The sequence below is a fragment of the Fusarium oxysporum genome, chromosome 11, assembly GCF_000149955.1.
Source record: "Fusarium oxysporum f. sp. lycopersici 4287 chromosome 11, whole genome shotgun sequence".
NCBI classification, from domain to species: domain Eukaryota; kingdom Fungi; phylum Ascomycota; class Sordariomycetes; order Hypocreales; family Nectriaceae; genus Fusarium; species Fusarium oxysporum.
In genome coordinates, this window is record NC_030996.1 from 2,027,678 (window position 1) to 2,049,474 (window position 21,797).

Below are 21,797 nucleotides of genomic sequence, written 5' to 3' on the forward strand. Positions count from 1 at the left end.
CATGTTCTTAATGTATTATTGAGTCGCATAAATGGACCATTTCTTTGACACTGGAAGTCTCTTCTAGTCGATCCCGAGTTCATAACCACTAATAATATGAGCTATCCTACCCGCCCACCTTATTGCTTACTCGTCACCTGCTTCACAAGATCTGAAAGCTCCAAAATCACAGCTTCTGGAAGCTCGACAACCGGAAAGTGAGAGTCGCCGTTAAGCCTGGCAAAGCTGAACCACTCAGGATTCTTGCGAGCAAACTCCTCATGTGCTGCAAAGTACGCCTCGTCTCTGGGATAACTGAAGACATGTCGAACCAAAGGGGGATCATTAATAGTCTCAAGTCGCTCCATAGGTGAACCCCAGCGCTCATAATTCTTTTCCACTAGCCAGCAGAAATGAGACCAGTTCTCGAACCCATATGCACCCACGTCGTTGTGAAAATGATCTAAGACGTTCTTGTTGGTGGTGTTGTTGAGCCAGCCTTTGATTAGAGAGGCTTGGGCCTCGTACCAAGTATCCTTGTTCTGGGTCATTTGGAGGTGCTTGATGAACTCAGGAGGAGGCCGAGTCAGGATCAGATCCGTCAGTAGAATAGCTGGAACCCGCTCCTTTCCCAGTCGCGCTGCCATCTCCATGGCGCACCAGCCTCCGTGGGAGTGAGAGATGGGAATGAATGTTTGAACCTGGAGGGAGTCGAGGAGTGCAATCGTATCGCTTGCTTGATCCTCCACACTCCACTTATCCACGGGGTCGCGATTGGCACCATGGCCTCTCCATACAATTCTGATGACGCGGTACTTGCCCACTAAGAAGGGGAGGATGTATTTGTAGCCTCGATGATCTTGACCGAGACCTGGCAGACAGACAATAGTTGGCTCAGATGAAACCATGCCTCGGTCGTCGAACGACAGTTCAACATCATTGATGGTCCGTGTGTACAGCATCTTGGCTCATAGCAATAAAAGATTAGAAAAGAGAAAGTATGTGATATTTTGTGATATAGGTGGCGTTTTAACCATACCTCTGGGTGTACGTCGAGATTCAGAGACTGATATATACGACAAACCAATAGGGTATGGGCATGGGCAAGGCTCCAATTAATGTTTCGGTTAATGAAACTATATGCTATTATCCACCTTGCACGATGTCACAGACTACTCCTACCCGCTGCACCTCGCTCACAATCTCCTTTTTCATAATATCGCTGCATCACAGTCCCGGTTAAGGTCTCATCCGTTGCGGGTAAATTCCGATAAATGTGGGTTCTTCCCGCGGGAACGGTAAAGAATCTTATATCACTTGAAGATAATTGGTCATTGTTCCACAGCCCCCCCGTTTTACCGAGCCTTTATGGTATGTCATGGCTTTGTCATTCCCCACAATTGTGTCAGTTAAAGTAGTCGGATTTTGACCACAGCCGCAAGACGGCATTTTAGCCATGACACGGACGGAGTTTGACTTCAGCCTCATCGCTCAGGTAATAGTCCCAAATGTCAAGGCAACACTTCGCCGGGAATCGGATGCGTGTTGTGAAGTATCCGAAAACTCCCAAAAATCGATTGTCTCAATTCATATACCCGATATATGAAGTGAAAGCTTGTTAATTTTAGTAATAGGTGACTTCTTGGCAATATCAGCCCCCCTCCCTTCCAACTTCTTCGACTTGAAATTAGTTGGATAGTCTGTTAGATATATTCCTTTCGTCTAATATATACAAAAATAGCTTCTTGTGTCACTACTAAGTTCTCCTACTCTTCCAGATTGATAGGCCTAATAAACCACTGGTAGGTATAGGAGATCCAAGGAAGATAAAGATAAAACTTCGGGGAGGAGATATCGAAGCTGCTCACGACGGCAGTATCTTCAAATCTCGCGGCATGCGATATGCCCAGACCAAACGATTCCAACTCCATGTTCCAATCAAGAGCTGGGATGGAGCCCTTGACTGCGCCCAACCAGCGTCCATCTGCCCTCAAATGGTACCGTCACGTCTCGACGCAGTGGCTGGTCCAATCACCACTGGAAGAGCTTAAAATGAAGACTGTCTTGATCTAACAGTGACCGCGCCTCTCAATGCTTTGACAGAGGTCACAAACGCCCCGTTATGGTAGTTCTACATGTCGGAGCATACGTATCCGGTGATGGAGATCTCGACGCATACTCCCCTGTTGGCCTCGCTAAACGGGACCTTGTGATTGTCAATGTCGCACACCGACTTGGGATACTGAGATACATGCCTATCCCAGGAATTGCTCCTGCAAAACTCGGCTTGTTTGATCAAATCGCCGCTTTGCAATGGATCCAAGAAAACATAAAAATCTTGGAGGAGACTCGAACAACGTCACTCTCTTTTGGGAGTCTGCGAGAGCAGATATAATCTTCTGCCTGATGATAGCCGAAGAGACTCAGAATCTCTTCCATAGAGCTATTCCACAGAGCGCCTCTCCTGGATGCAGACTGATGGATCGTGAACCAATGCTACCGCACCTCTCGGAGCTGGTTTATAAGTGACTCATGTCTTCTAAAGCACCTAGGGCCAGCGAAGAGACGCTGTCTTTGCAGACTGAGCTTAGGATTGCAGCCAAGTCATACCCGTCTGGTGCGATGGCTTCCGGACCATCTTTAGGCCATGCACCTCTTCCAATGCTTTCAGAAGTCCCTCAAAGGATCCAGCTAGCTGTGCAAAGAACTTCCATACTTATTGTACACACAAAGCATGAAGGAGCCCCGTTCGCACGTATGAATGATCCCTTACTGCCTTACTTTAGGCTGCCTCTCCTTGAATGGCCTGTTGAGCGACTTATGGTTTGGCTGATTTCGAGAAAAATCTGTCAAACTTCATAGACAGTATCTGAAGGCGGGAGGCCAATCAGGTCTGTACAAGTTCAGCTGGTACCCATCGCAAAGGCCCTTGCGCTCCACTCATGGTCTTGACTTACCTTTATTACTTGGTACGTGGCCAGATTGGCACGATGCGCCCATGTTGCATGGAGTAGGTTCGAGAAATGTTCTGGAAAGCTTGAGAGACGAGATGAAATATTTATGGGCCTCTTTTGCTCAAGGAGAGACTAAGGGGCTAGGTGATTTTAATATCAGTGGAGATGAGACGTTTGGACACATTGTATCTCGTAGCATCATGAACACCTAAGGACCTGCCAGTAGTATTTAACCTCTTTTCGCCCGTCCTCATCTAGACATTGATTGTTTGACAGAAAGTTCTTGTAAAATAACCCCGGATGTCCATCTTGGAGCATAGTTACCCATGATTTTAGAGCGCGACAATCTACTCAGTTTTGTACAGTGCTAAAATATCATCCGCCTTTCCAATGGCCGCAATATCTAGCGCTGTCTGACCTTTCGTGTTCATTGCTGTAGGATCCAATCCTTTACCCACCAAGAACAGAAACCTGGCTACCCTTCTAGACGACCGTTCTTGGCCAGCCAGAATATGGAGCAGAGACTGTCCCTTACCATTGACAAACGACCATTCCACTCCCATCTCTTCAAAGAGCGCCCAAATTTTCGGCTCCGTTTCCTCCACAATCTGCTCTTCGAGTTCCTTGTTGACCTTCCATCTATCGCCGCCCCATTTCTTAGACAGACTATGCCTCTCCTCGTCCATCTTCGCGTACGTAAGATCCACCTTGAAGCTGCTCGCACGGAAGTAGTTAAATGCAGGCGTCTCACCAGCTTCGTTCCTAGCGTTGATGTCTGCTCCTTTCGAGAGCAGTAAGTCAATTGTTTTCTTGACAAAGCCCTGCCAAACCGCATTGCCACAATAGTCTGCAACGAGAAGAAACGGTCTTCTGAAGAGTATGTGAAGTGGTGCATCGCCATTGGCATCTCGGACCGTAACGTCGACACCAGTGGAGATTAAAAAGTTGACCTCGTCTCTCGGGTGACCTGGTTTTTGGCAATCTATCGCATAGTGAAGTGGCGTTCTGCTATTTTCGTCAAACTGGTACTGAAGATCTGGTGCCAAAGCGATGATATCTTGAACAAGGTCGATTCCGCAATTGTCGGCAGATACAAGATGGAGGATGTTTCTACCGGAATCGTCCCTGCAACGGAGATCGGCGCCTCTGTCGATCAGTATTCGTGCAGCTTCTGCATCCCCAACGTCCAAAGCAGTTTGAATCAATGTGATGCCATCCCCATCTTGGAGATTGACATCAAGTAGTGGGTGCCGAAGAATCAAGTCGAGGTACACATTCCGCTTGCTGTATGTCATGCCGGGGCCTAAACCCCTTCTTTCCAAGACTCGATGAGCGATTGTAGTTTGAGGGTAGCGAGAATTCGTATCGGCGCCGTGTCTGAGTAATAGTTCGACAATACGACGGCAGGCTGGGCGTCTTGTCATTGCAAGATCAAGAGGATACAGCTCATAGCACGAATTGGGATCTTGTCTCTCCGGCTTCATATGTTGTCCATCCACTGAGCGCCACACTGGTGTTTCTTTTCCGACTCTTCGAGCGTTTGGATCGGCACCGGAGGATAGCATCGACTCTACCGTGTCGACATCTCTGGCCAGGATTGCATCGGTGAGACGCCCGTGATCGACAGCGACGACACCGTCTATCGGCTTATCCAACGCGTCCAAGAACATCGGATGTTATTTACGAAAAACAGGAAAATGAATCAAAATTCAGTCAAGGACAGTGACATATTTTAAGCTTCCCACGCACGGCTTAATCTTACTTACACCTACCAAATTGGGTGATATCCAATCTGACTACAGTGGTCGGGCCACCTTAGTGGTTAGGCAGAAGTTCACTAGAGAATTCTTCACATGTAAATATTTACACAAGTCCTTATTTCATAATAAAAGTGAGAAACTCCAATTAAGCACAATGTCTAGCGTAATTGTTAACCCAGTGATAGTGTTATTATTCTATGTATTTATAAAAGAATTTTCCGGTCTTCTCTTACTCAGACCTTGTTGACACAGTTAAACGTCCAAATATTCCAATATCTCATCGGCGCTCCTCTCGGGACTTTTATCGTCCGTGTAAACAGCAGCCTTTGCCAGTATTTGGTTGCTCGGGTGGTTTAAAAAGTGGCGGTTGTAGCTCAACTCATGACCTCTGCGTTCCTCCATGATCCGAAGTGCTTCATCGGTGTCCTCACAAGGAAGTATAAGAAAGACTCCTTTATAAGGGGAAATAAGTTCCGCAACACGATCGAGTTCCTCCTTGTTCTCAAAAATAGAATGGCCCGCCCCGAAATCGAGAATCTTGCCGTAAAACCTATCCCCGGGCTTCAGGGCATTTTGCAAGATGTCCACGACGGCTCTGTATTCAAAGTACTTCCAGTACTTCAACAGATCCTCCACGCCCTCTTGTTCGTAAAGCTTGTTTGCACGGGCATCGTCGTAGTCGAATGGTGCGTAGAGCTTTTTGCGGTGTCGATCAAGGCTGTATAGTTCTCTGTTGAGTTTTTCTGAAAGGACTTTTCCAATGGTTGTTTTCCCAGCGCCTTCGGGGCCGATTAGAATAATTGTTGGGCAAGGTTTGTCTGGCATGGCTTCGTTTCAAATGGCCATCGAAGTATAAGTCTTATGCAACTACGGAAAATTAAGAATGAGCAATCGCCTACTTGCTTTTATAGATGAGATGAACCGAGAGCCCATCGTGGAGGATCACGGGTAAGACGGCTATAGCAAGTGACTCATATCCTGAGTTCAACTGGCGTGTTTGATAAGATGCCGATATCCGAAGCAACGCATCTCACAAGAATGCCCATTGAAACAATCTGAGAACTGCTGACTTGGAGATCTCTAAAGAACCTTTACCATTCTACTACAGCTCTATATAAATTGCTCTTCTAAAAGGGTCATGCCAAGACAGAGAGTCTTGAGTTCGGCATGATTATAACTTAATAATAACAGGCCCACCTTTATGCACGCCATTAAGGAGGGCGAATTTTAATATCAAGTACTATAATATCTTTTTATTATTATAAAACTTAAACAAAGAGGAAGAAAATTAATTATCTTACAGTAATTAATTAGTTTCTGGCAAATAGTATCCATTTTACATCTACCTGCCTCCTTTGAACGGGCAATAAACTTAAGTGGTATTTTGCATAAACACATTGCTTGTCCCAAAGAGTTTTTCGATGGTCATATGGTCACAGCTTCCACTTTCGTTTCGGTGTTCCGTTGCCCGATCCTTTCATTGCTTCGAGTCTCACTCCAGCAACTGCAACCGCAGCCGAAGCCATAAGTGCTCCAGCCCATGCTGACATTGGAGTGTAGTCGCTGGAGCTTCTAGACGATCCCTCTCCTCGTATGAGTGCACCTGCAACAGGTGTACCCACAAGAGTGGCCAATCCTTGCAACATATACATGACACCAGCAATCCGTGGCAGCTCTTGAACACCAAATAGCTCGATAAGTGCGGCTGGAAATAAACTGATAAATGCGCTGGCCAGTAGTCCGTATAAGACTGTGAAACTAACAAAAAGACCCCGGGCTGCTGTTTCGTTGCTATCCCCGACTAGTGTGCTTGGAATCCAGATTCCCACGCAAACAAAAGCGGTGAGTAAAGTTGTCAGAAAGAACGAATTGAGCCTACCCAACCTATCTGCGATAAACCCAACAGCAATCTTGCCAATAGCGTTACAAGCATTGCTTACCGCAGTTAGATTTGCGCCTTCTTCTTCAGTATATCCCAGCGTCTTGGCATAAGTGACAGTAAAAAATACTGGGATGTAATAAGCAGCACTCTGAAACAGCGTACTGGCGGCTTGTGTAAAGAATACTCTTTGCCGGACCGTCTGCTTGCTAGGAACAGGAATTTTGAATATGGCAGTGATGGGGGAAAGAGCTGAGTTTTGTCCCGAGAGACGTTTCGCCATTGATGGTTCCCATTCAAGAATAAATCCGGAGATGCAGATGAGTATTGTAGCAACACATCCAGTTAGCCTTAATGTGTTTCGGAATCCCAAGCTGTTGATACAGGCCGAGATTGCAGGTGTCCAAACTAAACCGCCTATGCCTGTGCCAGCAGATATAATGCCCATTGCCAGGCCTCTCTGTTTTTCAAACCAAGTAGGGGCAACTGTCATGGAAGGCACAAAGGAAAAGCCGGTGGCAAACCCTAGCAATAGTCCTTGCGCAAGCTGGAAGTGCCACAGAGCTCTACCAAAGCTTGCAAGAACCGAAGCTACGCTGAACAGTATTCCACCGAGGCATACCACAGGTCGAGGGCCATAGTACTTTGTCCATGCCATGACAAATGGAGCTACTATAGTCATCAGTGCGGCTGATAGGGTCCCGATGAGATCAATAGTAGCGGATGAGGCGCCAGTAAAAGGAGTGCCTGGTGTAGGAATCATAGCTTCGTAATGTTCTTGATACACGCCGAAACTAAATAGGAGGCCGCATGCCGTGAAGTTGATCATAAAAGAGGCAAAGACAATTGATACGTATCTCCTGCTATTCATCAGTAAGAAGGTTGGTTGCGGAAACATGTAGCTTACCATTTCGAGTATTGCAGTTGATCACTGGTACCCTCTGTCTCCGAATTAGTGGCAGCCATTTTGAAACACGTTATCTGTGTCAAACAATCTGCTTACGATATCTGAAATTGAATATGGGAGGTAGCGACTATTATACTGAGTAGACAGCCCAGCTGCCGTGACTCAAGCAGGGACTACAGCACAGGCCATGTGAAAGCAATTAGATAACAACAGAATGATGTTGGCAATTTTTTGCGATCGTGGCCCGCTTTTCTTTTTAGTTTTCAGCTAGGCTTCGATCTAGCCCAATTAGTGGAGTTCGGCTGCAATGCAAGTAACTAGCCAAATGTGTCACAAGGACAAGAAATGCAATCCTCGGTTCGGAGTTCCTGGTCCGAGAAGGCGCATGTTTTGTGTATGTGCAACGGAAGGCGCACGAAGGGATCAATATTCGAGTCCGTGGCGACATTAGGAGAGCTCTCTAGACCGTGCGTGGTGTTGGTTGGCGGACAGAGAAGCTGTAATTTCTTAGTCTTTCGGAGGTGAACACGGACGGTTGCACTCAACACTCACTGGCCACAGTGGGTGAATTAGAACATGGCGCTCAACAGTTTGAATACATTGGTAAATAACATGGTCAAGGCAGCACCCGACTCAACGGTACATATCTCTGAGCATGTATATATGTATATGATTAGATTTCAATGAAGGGCTCAAGAACGGCTTTGCGTTTTCCAAATATACGCATAAACTCCAAATCATGGTTGTAACTCTAGATGGTATTCTTTTGGTGTGGCCCTGCCCGATTCCAAGAAGTTTATGCAATAAAAGCTGTTCTCTTGTTTGGTTTTATCATACAAAGTAGGCAGGTAAGTCAGACTCGATGCTTGTATATACCGGTAACGTTTCGCTAAGGTTCTCGAAAGAGTTATCCTGGCGCTCTGTGAGGATGACTCGTCGATGAATTCTGATCATCCGAGAACTGTTAGATGCTACTGATACTGCAGGCTCATCAGATGTCATCGTTACTGCTGACAATGAAACTTCCAGGACAAAGTCGTGCGAAATCCTCAGGGCGCTGTTCGAGGCCTCTTCGCATGCGCATGACTTATTGCGTTTTGTAATCATCTTCGCAACCGGCCCATACTCGAAACTTAGTGTCGAAGTCGTCTCCTGGTCACTCTGGAAGGTCTTCCATTCGTTGGGAGGCCGTCCCTTTGCTATGGTGTGACAGACGCTTTGCCTGCGACTGCCAGGCTCGCCCTCTTCTTCGTCCGCGTGTCGGGCACAAATACCCAGTGGGCCCTCTATGCGCTCTTCAAGCCTCCATTCCACTCCGAGCGCTTCCCATGCGTAGATGTCACGTCCTTTTCCGTGCCTGGTTTGAGAGAGCGAAAAATCTACATGAGTTTTCTTGTCCAGTCTGATAATTTGCTCCGATGACAAACGCGCGTTCAACGGGGTTCCTGAAATTCTCAAAGAATCATCACGAAGAATTTCGGGTCTGTACAGTGAACGTTTCACTTCGAGGTTGTGTTTCCAGATAACGGGCTCTCCAGTGGCCAGTATGAGTTCTGCGGATAATTCGTACGTGAGGTCCAACAGAGATGTAGTCACCGAGGGAGGCGTGTCGTTGTCCAGCCGCGTAGTGAACATGAAGGGGTATTTTCCATTGGCTGGTATAGGTTTGCTATCAATAAAAATCCACCTTTGAAGCTGAACATAATCGTGAGCACAATCAGGGCAGTTGGGACGAAGGGGTTTCTTGTAGTGGCGATGGAGACGCAACGTCACATGGAAGCTCTTGACGTCTAAATCTTTTCTCGTGTCGAGTATGGCCTCCCCTATGAGTGGAGTACCAGTGGAAAGCTCGCTGCTTTCAAGAAGTAAGGGCATCGGTGTCTGTAGCTGCCATTGCATGCTTATATTTGAACGGGTGGGGCCCAGCTTGCGTAGGGTTTTCGACGGGAGCAGGTTTGAGACATGGTCGAGTAAGTCCATTCTTAAGTCAACTTTCTGTAGTTAGACTCTGCGCAACTGATGGGTAGTAGATCTTACGAAACAGATATCCGAGCAAGCAATTGTAATTTTTGTAATGATTTTGATCGTCCCACTAGTCATTCCGAGTAGTTGAACAATTATCTCTTCGCGCCCTGATGGAACTGCACTGTAAGTATGGGGCGCATCGTGCATATTTAACTGTTCATCGGCCTACTCTATACAGAAAATCTCATTTTTAGTCACATATCTTTTATGCCTGCCACCCCGACTTCGTGGGAGTCACGCGCAAACCTGGAAGCTGTGTCGGCCAGAAGACCTATGAGTTTGGTCTTCGGTCATTTTTGAAAGCCCCTGTTATCTTAACGGGGTAATGTTCTGCGATCGATAAGAGCTACGCGGTCGACTCCTGCATGGGAGATCACGCCGAGGCGCTGAATGTTGCTACTGGAAAGAAAGCAGCCGTCACGCGCGGACGCACCGAGCTAGCGCCTCGGCCCCCTGGTTGTCAATCATTGCCCGCTCTAGCCTAGACAAGCCAATTCCAGTCTAGTCTTGGAGCTAGTGGCTGTAGTGGGTCAAATCAGAAGAAGTCTCGCAAAATATTGCCAGAGTTTTGAGTCCCTACCCCATGGAGCTGACCATGATTCGTATGAACTACAGAGTACCAGCGGCAAATTGAATCATTCTTTTCCTCTCTTTTTCTTAATTCGTTTTTATCAAAGAGTGTATAGACTATGCCACTTTAATACTAGGGCTTAGAAGAAAAATACCTCAAGGGCCTGTGAAAGACTGTTTACTGTAAAGAATTTTCTTATTTAAGGCGCTTATCCACTGCGTTGTAAAAGATCCTGGCGCAACCTGCCGGACTCTGTCTATTCTTCGTCGCCTGCCAAGATCTGTACTCCTTTCAATACTTTTGCACATCACTGCGAAGCCTTCGGCGACAGCCAGATCTTCATCTAAACTGCCCGACTCCACTGCGACCGAACTGTACTCATGGTTCCTCCACCCCCCGCCGCCTCGATACTTGACGTATTGGGGAATACTCCCGTGGTGAAGCTTCAGCACGTTGTCCCTGAGGGCTGCGCAGATGTGTATGTGAAGCTTGAGTATTTCAGTGCAACAGGCTCTTACAAAGACCGTATGGCGAAATCAATGATTGAGGAAGCTGAGAGGTCCGGGCGACTGGCGCCTCACATGACGGTTGTTGAGGCCACAGGCGGCAGCACAGGCTCGTCACTGGCATTCGTTTGTGCTGTGAAAGGTTACCCATTTGTGGCACACTCTTCTAATGCCTATGCCAACGAGAAGCTGCTTACTATGGCGGCGTTTGGAGCCACGGTTGATATAACTCATAGCGCTACCGGTAAAGCCACTGCGGATCTGATGACGCATATGAAAAGCAAAGCCGTGGAGCTCAGCAAAGGAGATGGCTATTTCTATACAGATCAGTTCAGCAATAGTGACGCGCTTGTTGGGTATAGACAGATCGGCCATGAGCTGACCGCTCAGTTTCCAAACGGATTTGATGCATTCTGCGGATCCTTTGGCACTGGGGGTATGGTTATGGCCGTTTCCAGTGTCCTGAAACCGATCATGCCAGATATCCGAATCGTTCTCGTCGAGCCTGAAGGCGCAGCCCTACTGTCGAAAGGACAGAAAGGCGCCCACGGCGTGGACGGTATCTCACCAGGCTTCATCTCTCAACACGTCGATAAAGCATTATATGATGATACGCAGGCCATAAAGGAGGAAGAAGGACGAGATATGTGCAGGAGACTTGCCAAATATGAAGGACTTTTCGTTGGGACATCATCCGGCTTAAACATTGCAGCTGCAATTCACCTCGCCAGAGAACTTGGCCCGGGAAAAAAGATTGTTACAGTTGCTTGCGACACAGGATTGAAATATCTTACTGGATCACTGTTCTCAGAGTGACAGCTATCTACAGGCCTATGAGCAGGTCTAGACTTAGCTAGTATTAACATAAAGAAAAGTATCTTGAGGAGTCTCGTGGACAGCTTTGGCGTCAATACTTCCTATACATTCTAAAGCATTGAAGTGGCAATCAGGTGGAAAGATTAAAAGACTACTTGTTGGCTCGAGCCGAGTAGCGTAAAACTAAGAGGCTTCTTTAATATAATATAAACTATTACTATTTATATATTTGTAAGATAAACTAGGCTAAGGAGGTAAACCAGGGCAACTTTATAAGGTATCAATAAAATTATTAAATATTCTTAAGTTTATTTGTTACTAGAAATAAAAAGTATTATATTTAAAAGTAATCATACATATTGATAATTATTTAGAATTAAATTTAATTTAATTTCTATAAATCTTCTCATTTATAGAAACATATTACTGATAGGGGGAAATGGAATTTACTACCATATATTATGCAAACCAAGGAACTGACAGATCTAAGCTTGGGTAAGACCACCAACCAACTTGTTCAATCCCAGCTCGAAGGTCTTGTTGCTTCCAAATAGTCTCAACGATGGTACGCGTAACATGCATATTTCCAATTTTTCGCACCGTATCCATCTTATAAAGAACCTCAAGGATTTGCAGCCGCTGCTCTTCCAAAGTTACTTCGCAAGCTACAATGAAACAAGGCCAGGGACTCGTCGCCACCGTGAGCCCTGACATGATGGAAAGTGCCTGCTGCACGTATGCTGCTCTACGATTCTCATCTCCATCTACCGGCACCACACGTTGCAAGTAAAGGAGAGCGGCCAACCGATACAGCTCCGCCTTAGCCACAGCCTCCGCACGGTTTAGGTGTACTAAGCAGGTCGTCTCATCGCGACTGAGGTGCTGCTCAGCAGATAAAAGCATTGCTTCTAATGCGGACCGTTGTTCGGTCGTATCAGTAGGTACGGGTACGTCGGCTTGCTTGAAGAGGATACTCGCGCGAAGGATATTAATACGGCGGATAGCGATGAAGACGCCAGGCGAGCAGCCTAGAAGCCCTAGAATCTGTTTCAAGATTTAGTAGGAGACAGACACCCAAGCGAAACAATGCTACGCACGATTGTTGAGTCGTCCTGCGAAATGATTCGATCAAGTGAGATATCATCATATACATCCTGGGCCTGCCGTAGTGGGTGGACAAAACCGCTAAGTACGTGATAGTACATGAGCCATACGGTGAGAAACTCAGTGATCTTGTTTTGCCTGTAGTCTAGGTTCAGATTCTGTAAAACCCGTCTAGCTCCTCCCAAGTGAATATAGAAGTGACCCTCGTCAGCGTCGAAAACCTGATGATATTTTGTGAGCTCCGTCAAGACATCTCATATAGTTCTGGTTATGGCACCTACACTATGCATGCACAACATCATGACTGCTGCTAATTGCGATGGTGTACTTTTTTGAGCATGGCTATTTGTGTGGATGAGTGAGCGGGTGAGTGCTTGTACTGCTTTTGCCTTAAAGGTATTCGCGGCGTTGGGACCCCAGCGATGATGCCCTGAAATCGCAAGCATGGAGTAGAAGAGTGCTTCGGTAGAAGCATCATACATAGAGAGGGCGACTGATGGTAGTTCCTGCCACAGCCCATTATCGGATTGAGTAGTCGAGCACATTGGGGCTATTACGTGAATGTCTTAATAAGTACGTCAGCTCAATGCACCCTAAGTGAGTTACCGAGAAGTCTAATACAGACAGTAACTGAAGATGGCGCTCTCCTGGTCAGTAGAAGGCCGGTGTAACATGGGAGTGCACCTTGGCCCTGCTAGGGCCCCCGCCAGTGCCTTATGCCAATTAAGGCGACCTGCTGCGAGGTCCATGTCTTTCGAGTCGTAGATCAAGAATCTCGTTTCATGTCCCTGTGGCACCTGAGTCGAGCTCGCAGAGAAGGGCGGCAGTTGAGAGCGAATATGCCGAGGCTCGATGGTAGACTCAGGCCGCCATACCAGGCGAGGCCCGTAGCCCTGGCAAGCTCGGCTAGTTCGAAGACAATTTTCGCAACAAGGGAGACTCCTATCGCAACCAATCTTGCGACCTGGTGCTTATATTAGTCTAGTTGTATACACGCCTGACTGGCTCAGCGCACTTTTACACGTCCAGCAGCCTCTCTGCGCTTTGGGCTGGGAAGATTGTATTCTCATATTTGAAAAGTACGATGTACGGCGGTCGGTACTTATCCATCGTTTATAGTTTGCTTGTGCATTCAAGCCACTGGTGAAATGCTGTATGAAGGCTTATGGTTCGGAGTGTTTGACGTAAGTGAGCTATGGAGAAAATTTCTGGTTAAATATATTGAGATGCGTTAACAAGGTTATATACATAATAAGTGGGTATGGTTCGCAAGCAAGTAAATTACTATAATGGTTAAAAGCATATATTTAACTCAGGACTCGCGGTTAAGTCAGACTCTTTATAGTAAGCTACCCTAGGGCATGTGGGGCACACTTATCCAGCACTTCCGTAAACTCTAGCTTACCAGCTGTCAAGTTTAAGCCCTTCTGTTTCACACTCGGCAAAAGAACGGAGCGGAACTAGTTTATAGAGGAATCTGTGGCTATGGGATATACGTTGAGGTATTTACTTGACCTCGAATATCGAAGACTGTATCCGTAAAGGTCTGTCCCTTGACTCTCGGGTCGCAGCTCCGGCATGCATGATTCATGCTCATAATTGTACCTGGGGTACCTGCAAGCCAGCCTATTATATGCTTTCGACCCACTTATAGCGTCTGTGTCCACTCCATAAAGCGATAAGATCGCAAATAATTTCCAAAGACTTTCTTAGCGCGAGCTGCCACAGTCTGGATACTTTGCCAAGGAAAACAAAAAGAAAATAAAAACACAGCAGCCTGTCTGCAGTTGAACTTGCGCTGCAAAATGCACCGGAACCTGTTTTTGCAGCTTTTGCCCAGTTAGCTTGGCCTCTATACCAGACTGAGATTATTTATTCACACTTTCCCCTTGCTCTACCTAGCGGTATCAAAACCAATCACCCTTTACCACTATACCAAGGAGCCATGCCAGCTGAAGAAAATGGACAGAGTACTAGCCAAAGACATCAAAAGCCGTCAAAATGGTAAGTACTATATCGTAAGATCGACTCGTGTAATAGAGCACTTACTTTTTGCAGGCGCCAATGCTCGATAGTCATAGCCGCGTTCATGTTGAACTTTTCAGGATGCGGTCTTTTATTTTGCTTCGGGATTTTTCAATCTCTATACGAAGACATGTCGAGAAAGGCTGGTAACCCTTTCACTGGGGCCTCATCTGCTGAGATCACATTGATAGGGAGTATCGCTGCATCTCTTATGAAACTTGGGGCACCGTACGTTGTTTCGTGGACTAAGTATTTTCAACCGTCAGTCGTTGTATGCACTGGGGGTCTACTGTACGGTATCGCCAGCATACTTGCAAGTTTTGGAACTACCTTGTGGCATTTGCAATTGACACAGGGGCTTTTGATCGGTATTGCAACATGTCTGTCTTTTATGCCGTCTATGGTTGTTCCACCTAGCTGGTTTGGCCGCCACAGGGCATTGTGCATGGGAATAATCTCTTCTGGGACTGGTGTTGGCGGCCTGGTATGGTCTCTGGTCCTCACAGCCTGCATTGGCGAGTTCGGCTATCAAAATACTCTACGACTTACAGGCTGTATATGTACAGTTCTCATTTGTATATCAGGCTGTACTTTAACCTGGGAGCCACAGATGGCTGCTTCATTACAGGTTACCAATACACGACCTAGTTGGGCTACTGCACTTTTCAAAGTTCCCCTGCCTCCACGAAATCTTATATTGACCCGCAAATTCCTTGCGCAAAGTATCAACGCCTTCTTCCAAAGTGCTGCGTATTATACTCCTATATTTTACATCGCAGCCTTCTCCAAAACGCTTGGCTACAAAGACACAGACGGAGCCAACTTCACAGCTCTTAGCAATGCGTGTAATGCTATTGGAAAGGTCGGAGTCGGATTTATTGCTGATAGAATTGGGCGTCTAGACTCATTCTTTCTGACGACGCTTCTCAGTTGTACGTCTACAGCTGGTCTCTGGGTTTCGAGTACAGTTCTGGGGTCATCAGATGTAGAGCTTGGCAGGGCACTCTTCATTACTTTTACGGTTGTGTATGGCTTATTTGCCAGTGCGTACATTGGACTCTTCTCACCTGCGTTAGTAGAGCTGTTTGGTATATCCGAAATGCCTCACATCACTGGCATTATGTATATGCTCCAGGGCGCAGCTGGGCTGATGGGAACGCCGTTGGCGGGTTTCCTGGTGACTGAAAACACATCCCCAGGTTCCTATTTGTACATGGCCGTTCTGGTGGGGTCCTTCATGTTCATCTCGACAGTATCCGTGCAATGGGCAAGGATAGAATTGATGGTTGAGCGCGCCGGTGGAAAGTGGCAATGGACATGGGGTCTGTGAGACATTTCCGCGTGCTGGACGTATGCAAGATAGTGATGATTTATACGGACACTGCATGCATAGTGCATAGTTGCTCCGAGACGTCTGAAAATTAATTATTATAAGTTCAACAAGTAACATGTAATCCTTATAAGTAATAGCTATAGGCGTTGATTTAGAGCAGCTTGCTGGAGAAATAAATTATTAAACTTGGTGCCTGAAAGTAGCATGTGATGGATTGTAGCATTCAGTTTCCTTAGTAGTACACGACGAGGACAAAAGTTCTGGTTTGGGTTCTGGTACTATCTACACGTTGGAACAGGGCGGCGGTCGCGTTTCGCATAAGCGATGTCGTGCTACAGCATCACTCGTACGTTATCGTTGATCGTTACCTATCCTTTCAAATTTCTGTCCCCATAAATATGAGGTACAACCTATTCAACAGTGATACATTTGTTGCTGCTGAAACTTATTATGTCTTTACCACTATATATTGAGTAGGTGGGGACATTGTAATAGGCGGTCTCATATCTGTATCTCTGGTCTCCATTTACTTACGGATTTGGGCGTTTTCCATCGTCGGATACAATTTTGTCCATTAATTAGTCCCATAACGAACTTCATGGCTGTCTAGTTCGGGCCGCAAGACATTGTCACCCATCTCATACGGTGGTACGGCAGAGACAGGCGCACATTCCGTAGTTTGCTCCATCTCAGATCTTGCTCCTTCACCGGGCGCCGAAATCGCGTTGCGCTCTCTCTTCTTACGCCGCCGGATGAACAACATGGCTGCAGCCACAAGGATTGCCAACCCTACAACAGGGAGAATAACGGCAAGAGCAATCGTGGCGTCCTTTGAAAGACCGGAGCTTGAATCTGTTTCGTCATTCGTTGGGGCCGTCGCTGAAGCAGTATGCTCAGCTTGCAGCGGTCCGACGATGTATGTCGTCGGCGTTTCCCCGCAACCCCAGGACGTAAGCTTGGCGTTGTCGTCGGAAGCGGTTTGGTAAATGAAGTAGAGGCACCGCGACGAGGCTCCGTAGGTGCTAAGATTAGTTTGTCAATCTTGGATATCAACACTCAGCAAGCAGTCCTACCATTTCATGATTGGAGAGTAAGGGCAGAGTGAAGCAGCAGTGCCCCCACAGTCGGGGGCTGAAGCATCCTCACATGTAGCGGGGATGTAGCAGCTTGTCTCGTCGCAACAGCCCCATGACTTGCCGCCGCTGGGAGTGCTGCAGGTGGATAGTGAACCGCAGCCTGCCTTGTAGTCTTTCCAGTAGTGAATGGCAGCAGTTAGCCGGTCTGACTCGGTGTCCCAGCCATATTCGCAGGTGCTTACCGGGATTGTCAGAAAAGTAGCCACAGATTTGTGCATCTGTAGTCGCCTTGAGCGCCTCCACTTTGACGGCGCCATGTTCGTGTATGTAAGGCGGGCTGTTTCCCCGCGGTCGGATTTCGTCCATCTTGCCAGTACTCTCGACGTGAGGCCAGCTGAAGCTGATCTGCATATACCGCGTGGTATGAAACCATTTCCGGCTTATAATCTAATTATTTTCAAGGCAGATTGTGAAAAGGCTAAGATATCAACCTCCGATATTTGACGGCGGTCTCTTGAGCATATAATCACGTGTTAAAAGTTTAAAATCACTTAGACTAGCCGCGAGAGAACAATTCAGATTGAAACTATTGAAGGCCTTTGTTGATTCTATTTTACTAAAACTCTCCTAACATGCTCCTCTATATTCTTCGGCAGCGTGAGACCATACTCATCCTTAGCGTACCTGAAGCAGAATTCCACAAGGCCGCGACATGCATGTTCAGAGCTAACGTAAGACCGACCCTTGTACTCTAATGCTTCTAGCTCATAAAAGTAGGCCTCGTTAACTTCGAAGAATTGATGCACCACGGCTTCCGTAGGCTTCTGGTTGTTCTTAAAGAAAGCTGCAGCAACACATATCTTAAGCACTGCCGCGCCACCCTTTGTCTGTACGACCTTACTCTCCTTTTTCGCTACAAGCTCTGGTTGTTTGCTGCACTCAAGAATCTTAGATTCCACCAGCGCAGAAGCAGGAAGCCCATTCGTATTCTTGCTCTCATAGTCTGGAGCCCCGATAAGTTGGAGGTCGTAACGCGCCAACAGCTCATCAAATCGTTCCATTATAACGACTACAGGGAGGCGTTGCGTACGTATCGCCTCTGTGATCTCCTCACGTTGTATCCGCATCTTCTCTTTAGCCGTAGTCTTGTCCTTCAGAGATGCAAGACCTTTCTCGGAGCAGAACTTTTGCTGCAGATACGCGATTAGCACTGCGACAGAGCGTGAGCGCCCAGATTTACAGTGAATCAAGATGTTCCTCCCCTCGCCACTATGCCGCTTGATAAAAGCATTAGTCTCATCGAAGTAGTCGATCAGATTTGAGTTGGCATTGTCATCTAGCGGAATAATGAGGGGGTACTTCACGACGCTGCTTGTGATGCCGTTTTCGCCAGGGAAGAACCTTTGTAGCCCGTAGGTGATGTTGCTCTTGTCCCATGCAAGTGAGTCCTTGGGATGAATAGCAATAACCGCATGGACATCATTTTTCGCAAGAATATCTTCGTTAAGCGCATGGTTCATGCCCCCGATAAAAATGCTCCCGGGTCCCGCAAGCTCTGGGTGAACGATGCGCGACATATCCGTTATGTCATTCCGGGTCCATTCACGGATCTCGTTCCAGAACTTGGCATGCAGAAAAGCGAGGTCGCCATTCGACGCGAGGTTGTCGAGTGCCTTGTACGTAGTCGGCTCATAGGAGGGGTTTTGCGCAAATAGCTCGCTCCACTCTATTGACGGGGGCCGCTTGGTGGTATTGTCCATCGTGGCTGGAAAGGAACACCGACAAGGAGAAAGGAATAAAGCAGGAAAACGCTGTCGATCCGAGACAAAAGACTCGGCCTGTAGTTTAGAAGCTTATGCGCGAGGGTTGCAGTCTTGGCGAATGTAAGCTTCACTGGCATAACTGTAGAAATGTAATCACTAGATTGGGAGCGGGACGTGTTGCACGCTGATTGGTTTAAATGCTGTATTACTATGTGGAGTTTTTTAACTTGCCTTATTTCCTTTTTTCTTTTTTTTTTCTTTTTAGCAAGTCAACAACTCAAGTATAACGATATTCAATTACATATACTCGTTTGAGAAAAGCCAGAAGTCAATTCATTTAGTCATTGAATAACTGGTCGTCTAGCTAGGTCCCTGTAGATGCTAGCATGCTACCTGACGTGATCACCATCGCGGATTCTCATGACTCCTGTCTTTGCTGGTCCTGCTGTTGAAGAGCTACTAGCTCTCGTTCGGCCTTGGTGACAGGCTCGTTGGGTAGAAGCTTGAAGTACCATGGAGTAACAATCGCGATAACACATCCGAAGCCGCAGGTAGCTGTCAGAGTCGCAAAACCGACCAAGTGCTGGGGAGCATTGGTGCTGGGCCACAGATAGCTTCCATAGATAATGGCCAGATGGCCAAATGAGTTGACAAAGGCAATAGCAATGGAGCGCTTCTGGTCAGGAAAAGGTATCGACTCGCTTGTCCAATTGAGCTTGAGAGGGAGTCCGGTGTAGAGGCCAGCAACAAGCAGGCACATCATGACATATTTGGCAATGGCGGAATGAACAAAGGCCGAGATTATGCATGCGACAGCCGCAAGTCCGTAAAGACAGCAGCTATGCCATCTTCTATCTTGGAGCTTGTCTGAAGTCCAAGACGGAGCCAATTGACACACGGCGCCGGTGATCCAGATGGGAACAGTCATCCACTGCGCCGTGACCTTTGTGTAGCCCATAGTCTTGAGAATCGTCGGAACAAAGTATGAGATCGACATGCCCAGGATGATGATACTATAAGCGATGAGGAAGAACCAGGCCTTTCCATCAGTGACAACAGCCTTGAAAGCCTGCCACGAAGTCATACGGCGTGTCGTGCTGCCGACACTGACCTGCCGATCGACGAGGATGCGAATCTGCGCGAGGCGACGCTGGTCGGGAGAGAAGTAGCGGGCGTTTCGAGGATAATCTGGTAGAAGAAAGTATAGTCCGAAACCGCAGAAGACGGCGAGGGCGCCCTCGAAGATGAATAGCCAGCGCCAGCCGGGAATGCCCCGGACTCCTTCGAGACCTTTAACGATGGCACCGGCCATGATACCACCCAAAGCTGGGGCGATGCAGCCAGATGTGTAGAAGATACAGAATCGCTTGCCTACCGAGAGTCAGTAAATTGCAAAGATCACCGAGATAAATAATGCTTACCAATTTCCTTCTTGGTGTACCAGCATGTCAAAAGGTAGATGGCGCCAGGGAAGAGACCAGCTTCGATGCAGCCGAGGAAGAACCGTCCGGCAAGGAAGCCCTTGTAGTTCTTGGCTTGTGAGAGGGCAATTACGATACAGCCCCAGACCCAGACTATGGTTGGGAGGTAGATTGATGGGCGGCATTTGTTCATGATCATGTTAGAGGGGACTTCGCAGAGGAAGTAGCCGACGAAGAACAGGTACACAAGGAGTGAGTAGTCTAGCGTCTTCATGTCAGCAGATATAATAATTGGATCTTGAAACTAGAAGCATACCGTTGTCCTTCATGTTAAGACTTTCACTCATACCAGCTGCATTTGCATTCGCCTGGACACGTCAGTCGCCGTTCTTCTGCCACTGTTGGTCAGTAGACTTACGATATTTCCACGATCTAGGTACGCAAGAACATACACCCACCACAAACAAGGAAGAAGTGTAAAGTCAATCTTTCTAACAAGACGTCTTTCTTCGACTGTATCAGGGACATAGTTTGCCAAAGCGACGGTGAGTTCCTCATCATCAGCCAGAGTATCTCTGGGCTTGAAGATCTCGCCATCTGCAAGGTCTTTGGAGACATGTTGCTGAGGGGCGGGCTTGTCTTCACTTTTGGACTCCATCGTGATCTTTGTGTAACTCTATAAGAAGAATCAGATCGAATGCAGAAGACAAGTCAGAATGATCCATTGGGGAACATGTAGCGTTATATCTCCAGGATCGGCAGTCGGCGTGGTTCTCCGATGAACGAACATCTTTCCCGATAAAAGACTCGCTTATTGTTTAATTAAGTCGTTCTGATGATAAGCATGAATTCGCTCTGATCCATACATACCAAGACAGAAGGATGACTCGGGAGCACAAGGAATCCTTGTACAGTGCGGAACTATGGTGCGGGGTACTTGCCATTAAGCTTGTCGAGGATGGGAAACTAAAAGCGACGAGATAAGCATAAAATGTGCTGGAGTTCAGATATGTTACCCGGCTATCTTAATGCCAAGATGTATGCTTAAAGGCTAATGACCTTGGATGAGAGATAAAGACTGTATTTGCGTACGGTGAAGTTAGTGGAGCCCGGCCTCGGTGCTTACTGTGATTGGCTAGCTGGCTGTAGGGTATCCTTCCTCATCAGATCAGTTAAGATAATACTTATCTTGTCTATTGAACCTCGATTAAGACAAAACTGGATCTTATAAGTAATATCCCTAAGTGCTTATCTTTGTGCTTTTTATACTCCCTAGACTTTTTACCAATCATAAACCAGCTCTCAAGCTCCTATTGTATCCCGCGTATAAAGAAATAATATCTTAAAAGTTTTATCATGCGTACGACAATGGGAATCTGTAGCACATCTCAAATTTTTTTGACATTATTAAAGTATGTATCTTACATTATTCCGTCTTCATGGCTTATATTATTTCATCTAACCAAGCCTGCTACTGTGTGCTATTACGAGATTAGGCGTTAAATGACGCAGACAGCTTCGGGACGGGCCGGTGCACATGGGATGGCGTTTTGGTTGTCCAATTGGCACTTATGTGTGTATTCGGCGTTAGGGCATGTTTATTTCAAGCCCGTTAACTCACTTCATGAGATAAAGGAAACTCCTTCAAATCTAGGCATTGAATAACACGAAGATGGAG

General features: G+C 46.9%; 11 protein-coding genes across 13 annotated transcripts; 2 read left to right on the forward strand and 9 right to left on the reverse strand.

Moving 5' to 3' along the window:
• Positions 1 to 119: 119 nt before the first annotated feature.
• Positions 120 to 941, reverse strand: FOXG_10126 (uncharacterized protein; the record flags this gene model as incomplete). The annotated part of the gene is made up of 1 exon (XM_018389367.1): positions 120 to 941. One exon carries the CDS (start codon positions 939 to 941, stop codon positions 120 to 122), a length of 822 nt encoding a protein of 273 aa, XP_018247624.1.
• Positions 942 to 3,280: 2,339 nt separating this feature from the next.
• FOXG_10127 (uncharacterized protein) lies at positions 3,281 to 4,603 on the reverse strand (the record flags this gene model as incomplete). The annotated part of the gene is made up of 1 exon (XM_018389368.1): positions 3,281 to 4,603. The coding sequence occupies one exon, from the start codon at positions 4,601 to 4,603 to the stop codon at positions 3,281 to 3,283; it is 1,323 nt and encodes a 440-aa protein (XP_018247625.1).
• A 209-nt stretch (positions 4,604 to 4,812) lies between these two features.
• Positions 4,813 to 5,561, reverse strand: FOXG_10128 (shikimate kinase). Its single transcript, XM_018389369.1, has one exon. It carries the CDS (start codon positions 5,516 to 5,518, stop codon positions 4,946 to 4,948), a length of 573 nt encoding a protein of 190 aa, XP_018247626.1. The 5' UTR covers positions 5,519 to 5,561; the 3' UTR covers positions 4,813 to 4,945.
• Positions 5,562 to 5,961: 400 nt separating this feature from the next.
• On the reverse strand, positions 5,962 to 7,679 carry FOXG_10129 (uncharacterized protein). 2 transcript variants are annotated; one of them, XM_018389371.1, is made up of 3 exons: positions 7,576 to 7,679; positions 7,480 to 7,513; positions 5,962 to 7,432 (listed from the first exon to the last, which is right to left on the reverse strand). In XM_018389371.1, exon 3 carries the CDS (start codon positions 7,399 to 7,401, stop codon positions 6,127 to 6,129), a length of 1,275 nt encoding a protein of 424 aa, XP_018247628.1. In that variant the 5' UTR covers positions 7,402 to 7,432; positions 7,480 to 7,513; positions 7,576 to 7,679; the 3' UTR covers positions 5,962 to 6,126. The 2 variants fall into 2 exon arrangements, with proteins under 2 accessions (XP_018247628.1, XP_018247627.1); XM_018389370.1 differs by having other exon boundaries at positions 7,480 to 7,591.
• Positions 7,680 to 7,964: 285 nt separating this feature from the next.
• On the reverse strand, positions 7,965 to 9,792 carry FOXG_20234 (uncharacterized protein). Its single transcript, XM_018400495.1, has 2 exons — positions 9,517 to 9,792; positions 7,965 to 9,470 (listed from the first exon to the last, which is right to left on the reverse strand). The coding sequence occupies exon 2, from the start codon at positions 9,457 to 9,459 to the stop codon at positions 8,311 to 8,313; it is 1,149 nt and encodes a 382-aa protein (XP_018247629.1). The 5' UTR covers positions 9,460 to 9,470; positions 9,517 to 9,792; the 3' UTR covers positions 7,965 to 8,310.
• Positions 9,793 to 10,280: 488 nt separating this feature from the next.
• Positions 10,281 to 11,419, forward strand: FOXG_10130 (uncharacterized protein). Its single transcript, XM_018389372.1, has one exon. It carries the CDS (start codon positions 10,456 to 10,458, stop codon positions 11,395 to 11,397), a length of 942 nt encoding a protein of 313 aa, XP_018247630.1. The 5' UTR covers positions 10,281 to 10,455; the 3' UTR covers positions 11,398 to 11,419.
• A 388-nt stretch (positions 11,420 to 11,807) lies between these two features.
• FOXG_10131 (uncharacterized protein) lies at positions 11,808 to 13,699 on the reverse strand. 2 transcript variants are annotated; one of them, XM_018389373.1, is made up of 5 exons: positions 13,517 to 13,699; positions 13,127 to 13,465; positions 12,783 to 13,066; positions 12,495 to 12,722; positions 11,808 to 12,441 (listed from the first exon to the last, which is right to left on the reverse strand). In XM_018389373.1, exons 1-5 carry the CDS (start codon positions 13,569 to 13,571, stop codon positions 11,857 to 11,859), a joined length of 1,491 nt encoding a protein of 496 aa, XP_018247631.1. In that variant the 5' UTR covers positions 13,572 to 13,699; the 3' UTR covers positions 11,808 to 11,856. The 2 variants fall into 2 exon arrangements, with proteins under 2 accessions (XP_018247631.1, XP_018247632.1); XM_018389374.1 differs by having other exon boundaries at positions 12,783 to 13,465.
• Positions 13,700 to 14,252: 553 nt separating this feature from the next.
• FOXG_20235 (uncharacterized protein) lies at positions 14,253 to 15,856 on the forward strand (the record flags this gene model as incomplete). The annotated part of the gene is made up of 2 exons (XM_018400496.1): positions 14,253 to 14,505; positions 14,560 to 15,856. The coding sequence occupies exons 1-2, from the start codon at positions 14,447 to 14,449 to the stop codon at positions 15,854 to 15,856; spliced, it is 1,356 nt and encodes a 451-aa protein (XP_018247633.1). The 5' UTR covers positions 14,253 to 14,446.
• Positions 15,857 to 16,295: 439 nt separating this feature from the next.
• Positions 16,296 to 17,252, reverse strand: FOXG_10134 (uncharacterized protein; the record flags this gene model as incomplete). The annotated part of the gene is made up of 2 exons (XM_018389375.1): positions 16,296 to 16,881; positions 16,933 to 17,252. 2 exons carry the CDS (start codon positions 17,250 to 17,252, stop codon positions 16,434 to 16,436), a joined length of 768 nt encoding a protein of 255 aa, XP_018247634.1. The 3' UTR covers positions 16,296 to 16,433.
• A 234-nt stretch (positions 17,253 to 17,486) lies between these two features.
• Positions 17,487 to 18,829, reverse strand: FOXG_10135 (uncharacterized protein). Its single transcript, XM_018389376.1, has one exon. It carries the CDS (start codon positions 18,693 to 18,695, stop codon positions 17,544 to 17,546), a length of 1,152 nt encoding a protein of 383 aa, XP_018247635.1. The 5' UTR covers positions 18,696 to 18,829; the 3' UTR covers positions 17,487 to 17,543.
• A 189-nt stretch (positions 18,830 to 19,018) lies between these two features.
• On the reverse strand, positions 19,019 to 20,777 carry FOXG_10136 (uncharacterized protein; the record flags this gene model as incomplete). Its single annotated transcript, XM_018389377.1, has 4 exons — positions 19,019 to 20,069; positions 20,120 to 20,380; positions 20,436 to 20,487; positions 20,538 to 20,777. The coding sequence occupies 4 exons, from the start codon at positions 20,775 to 20,777 to the stop codon at positions 19,117 to 19,119; spliced, it is 1,506 nt and encodes a 501-aa protein (XP_018247636.1). The 3' UTR covers positions 19,019 to 19,116.
• Between the last annotated feature and the right edge of the window lie 1,020 nt (positions 20,778 to 21,797).